We start from the raw sequence: 4,379 nt of genomic DNA on the forward strand, positions 1-4,379 counted from the left end.
GTTCACATCACACCCTTGGCTCCTCAATGCCAGGGTTAAGGCCTTAAGCAGGAATGCTCCCTCAGAGAAGGGGAAGTGGGGGGGCAGGAATGATGAGATTTCGGAATTCTTGCCTTGTCACCTCTGCGTCCCTGTACAGATGTAATCATGTCTTGACTACCTGGCACGCGTGCACACACACACACACACACACACACACACACCACACGAAGTCCCAACATTCACACAGAGACACACACTCCTGACACACATTTAAACTAAAAGACAAAAATGGTCATAAAGGAGTACACACACTGTCCTCATACCCCTGACCTTGCTCAGTGATGCATTCCTCCTGTGGCACTGCACAGATCCGGACAACAGAGAGACACAATATGCTCCTTGCATGCTGAGTCCCAGGCCACCTGGGCGAGCTCCCCTCTCCCAACGCACACCTCAGCTGCAAGGATCTTTCACAAAAGGAAGAGTCCGCTTCTGAAATCATGCTTCCTATGCTTTTCCCAGAGTACTCCAGCCCCAAACGCTGCAAACTTCACTCTAGACTCAAGATCTCTTTCCAGGTGCCAAGGAGACTCAGAACCAGAGGCAAGGAGGCAAGAATTGCCCCCCCCCCCCCCCACCCCCACCGCGGTGCGGGACTTTCAGGGCCAGGGGTCTTTCTAGGAAGACTGAAGCCATGACCTCCGCAGAGACAAGGATGGGAGGGATGTCTGCGGGTTAGGTAGCGGTTATAGGGGAACAGCTTTCACCACTTCCTGACAAAACCCTTGGGGACAGGCATCCCTCCCAGGAAACAGTCCCATTCCACTCTCCCCACTCCGTAGGCCTAGTGGCCCCGCCTCAGGTTAGGTTCACGCTTCCCGGAGGGATCACACCGGAGGCGGAGGCGGCTGTGCCCCTGACCTCGCTGTGACCTCGACCCCGTGACCAGGTCAGGCCTGAGCGCGCGGTTAGGAGCCGGGGCTGAGATGAGGCGGCGGGGGCTAGAGCTGCCCAGTCGCGTCTCTGCAGCTCGGAGGGCCCAGCCCAGGGTAATCCCACTCGCGGCCCTGACTGCTGTGCCCGACAACCCTGACCTTCCCGGCGGCTCAGAGTCAGAGCCCAGACCCGCAGAGGCTGAAGCCCCGACCGAAACGACGACGGAGCTGAGACTGAAACAGGCGCCTGGGACCCGGGCAGGATCCCAGACTGGAAATGCGACACTCGAACGACGCCAGGGTCTGAGTTGAGGCGGAGCCGGAGACAGAGGTTGGGGCTTAGGAAGAGGCGCTTGGATATGAGAGCCGCGAGGCTAGTGCTTGGGGCCCCCGACCAAGACCCAGACCCACAGCGAAGCCAAGGGCAAAGCCGGAGCGGGAGTCGGGAGCCCGGCTCAGGGTCCGGCCCCGGAGAGATGCCGGCGCGGCTGGAGTCGGAGCGGGAGTTGCAACCCAGAGCCGAAGGGCACTGTAGGGGCAGCCAGATCGCGTCTGGGATCGGAGCGGGTCGGAGCCAGAGACCAGGACGTCAGAGCTGGACCGCGGCGCTTGAGGTCGGAACCGGAGCCAGACACTCTGCAAGACCCGAGACGGAGCCAGAGACGCGACCCAAAGCGAGTGGGCCGCAGGAACCGGAGGCGGGTCGCGGGCCCGGACCTGTGCCTGCACCGGCGCGCGGCCTGGAGCTCCTCTTTTGGGGCGCTGAGAGCGGGCCGGCTGAGCCCCCGCGGCGCGCAGGGCGTGCACTCGGGATCGGGGCTCCGGAGCCAGAGACCAAGCGCTGCCAAAGGGTCCTCCGTGCGCGCCAGGGGCCTGCCTCCGGCGACACTGCTGGCCCAGCGGCGGCAGCCTACCTGAAGTAGTCCATCTTGCAGAAGATTTCCTTGTTCTTGATGTAGCAGCTGTTCTGCTGCCTCAGAGACGTGCGACAAACGGAACACTCGAGGCACCGCACGTGCCAGATGAGGTTGTTGACCTGGGGAGGGGGCGGAGGTGGGGGCCGGCTCAGCGCGGGCCTCTTTTCACGCCCGGCCCCAGCCTCCCCGGCCCCGTTTGCTGAGACGGTCGCTGAAGGTCTGAAGGTGCGGAGGCTGCCCTACTTTCCTTCTGTAACAAGGGAGCTTAGGAAGGTAGACATACACTCTTCCCATTTTTCAGACGGAAACCCGAGGGGGCAGAGAGGCTCTAAGATTTGCCCAAAGCCGCACAGTCAGGCAGCGGCTGAACCAGGATTAGGAATTTAGTGGACCTGGCACCGGCGCCGCTTCCGTGCAGTCCTCGGGGCTGCAACCCACACCCCGCCAACACACACGCAACACCCCGCCCCTGGCTCACCTTGAGCAGATACCGGTCCAGGATCTCGAGGCCGCAGCTGGAGCAGATGTTCTTGCCGGCGGACGGCACGGAGGAAGCGGCAGAAGGCGGTGAGCAGACAGATGGCGTGCTAGGTGTACAAGGGGAGGCCCGACCCTCGTCCTTGTCTAGAGCGCCTGCCAAGGCCTCGGCGTCCGACTGAGCCTGCAGTCGGGGAGAGAGGGAGAACCGCACGCTGAGCAGAGCGCCCAGCCGAGTGAGTGCCCGAGGCTGCCGCCGCCTCGGAGACAAATCTGGGGCCCCAGCGCATCAGTCGACAACGAAATTCTCCCGAGTCGCCGCGCTATGGGCTACAGGATAGGAATGGAAGGGCCTATTGGAGAGGAAGGGACGGCCCCAACTTTCAACCCGCGCGTCCTGGGTGCTGGCGACGGTCAAAGTCAACACTTCCGGCCGGAAAACCGAGGCTCGGAGAGGGGCGGCGCCCTCCCGCAGTCCCCCCGCGCTTGGGCAGCGGCTTCGGGGCCAGAAAGCCGGTCAAGGTCCCCAGGGCGGGACAGCCGGGGGACGGGGGATCGAAGGCAGGGCCGAGCGAACTCACCATGGCTGGCGGCGCGGTCCCTTCAAGGCAGCGGGTGGTCGCTTTGCAGCCGGACCCTGGCTGGGCCATCACCTGGGGGAGGGGGAGGGAACTCAGGCGGCGGCGGCTGCACAACTGGCTCCGCGCAGCCTGAGCCCAGCGCCTCCCCGCGCCTGTTATATAAACCGGCGCGGAACAATGAGTCTTAACTTTGTAGTGGGCATTTAAAGCCCTTCCCCACAAAAGCGGTGTCTCTCTAATGAAGCAATTTGAATTTGGATTGGATTTTTTCCCTCTCTCTCCCCCTCTCCCTGCACTTAACCCGTGGCTCTTGAAGTAATCGCTTAGTTCCCTTGCAATCCAAGCCTCTGAGGGGGAAAAAAAACACGCGCACACACACAAACTACCTGCAATTAGAAATTGTCGTGAATGCCCAAGATAAGAGGTAGCCAGAGTGTCAATTCCAACTGTCAATCAGTGAGATCCATCAGGCCGCCCAAAGAATTGCAAATTTGATTTTTTAATGGTAGTAATTAAAAATCGAATTTTTTCTCTCTCCACCCACCCCCCCTTTCCTCGCTCCCTTCTCCTCCTCTCGACACAAAATGCAAAAAGGAGAAAAGAGAGAAAGAAAGAAAATAAAAAGGAGAGGTGGGGGGGGGGGAGGCGTTTGAGGAAAATAAAACCCGGAGCGCTGGGAGCATCAGCCCTCCAGCCCAGCACGCGCTTCGAAATTGATGCGGCGATATTGACACGAATTCAGGCGCCTTTGGAGGGCCAGTCGGAGGGAAACCCGGAGCAAAACGGGGGCGAGATTCGCGGGGGGGGTGGGGGGAAATGGAACCAAAAAGAGAAAACAGAGGCGTCCAAGAAGAGGAAAAAGCACCCTCCAGCCCCTCGGCGCGCCCGGGACCGGCCCCGCGTCGGGATTCTCAGCGTTGCGCCAGCACAACCCCCGGCGCATCGGCGCTATCAGCGCCTATTCAGACGGACAATACCCGCCTCGCCTCCTCTTGATTCGCCTGTGTCTTTGCTAAATCGCTTTTTGAGAAATTCCTCCAACATTTGCATAATGTGTTCCCGCTTTCCGCGACCCCCCCCCCTCCGCGCTCGCGCGCGCTCACACACTCACAGACACACACTCACAGGCGCACCCCCGAACCCCTCCTCCCCGCGGCCGCCCGCCGCCCGGCCCCTGCCGGACAGTGGCCCGGGCCGTTCACCCACTCGCTCGCTCGCTCACCTGGTCGGTGGCGGGGCCGCCCTCGGCCGGGAGCCGGCAGCCCTCGGGCAGCGCCGGGGCGGCGTTCTCATGCTTCCAGTACATGGGCCGGGGAGCGGCGGGCTCGGCGGGCACGCAGCGCGGAGGGCCGCGCGGAGAGGGGCCACGGCAGCAGCGGGAGCAGAGGCTGAAGCAGGAGCTGGAGGAGAGCGGAGGCGCCGGCCCCGCCGCCCCGGGCCCGGCCCCAGCCCCCGCCCCCGGCCCGCGCGCAGCCCCGGCCTCCCCG

The 4,379-nt window shown here is 62.7% G+C and overlaps 1 protein-coding gene across 1 annotated transcript; it reads right to left on the minus strand.

The window, feature by feature from the left end:
• Positions 1-6: 6 nt before the first annotated feature.
• LOC121024766 (LIM/homeobox protein Lhx6-like) lies at positions 7-4,356 on the minus strand. The gene is made up of 4 exons (XM_040466993.1): positions 4,115-4,356; positions 2,893-2,964; positions 2,313-2,495; positions 7-1,953 (listed from the first exon to the last, which is right to left on the minus strand). Exons 1-4 carry the CDS (start codon positions 4,196-4,198, stop codon positions 1,828-1,830), a joined length of 465 nt encoding a protein of 154 aa, XP_040322927.1. The 5' UTR covers positions 4,199-4,356; the 3' UTR covers positions 7-1,827.
• Positions 4,357-4,379: the final 23 nt, after the last annotated feature.

This window comes from Herpailurus yagouaroundi, unplaced genomic scaffold (genome assembly GCF_014898765.1).
Source record: "Herpailurus yagouaroundi ecotype Mexico unplaced genomic scaffold, PumYag 67108, whole genome shotgun sequence".
Taxonomy (NCBI): Eukaryota; Metazoa; Chordata; class Mammalia; order Carnivora; family Felidae; genus Herpailurus; species Herpailurus yagouaroundi.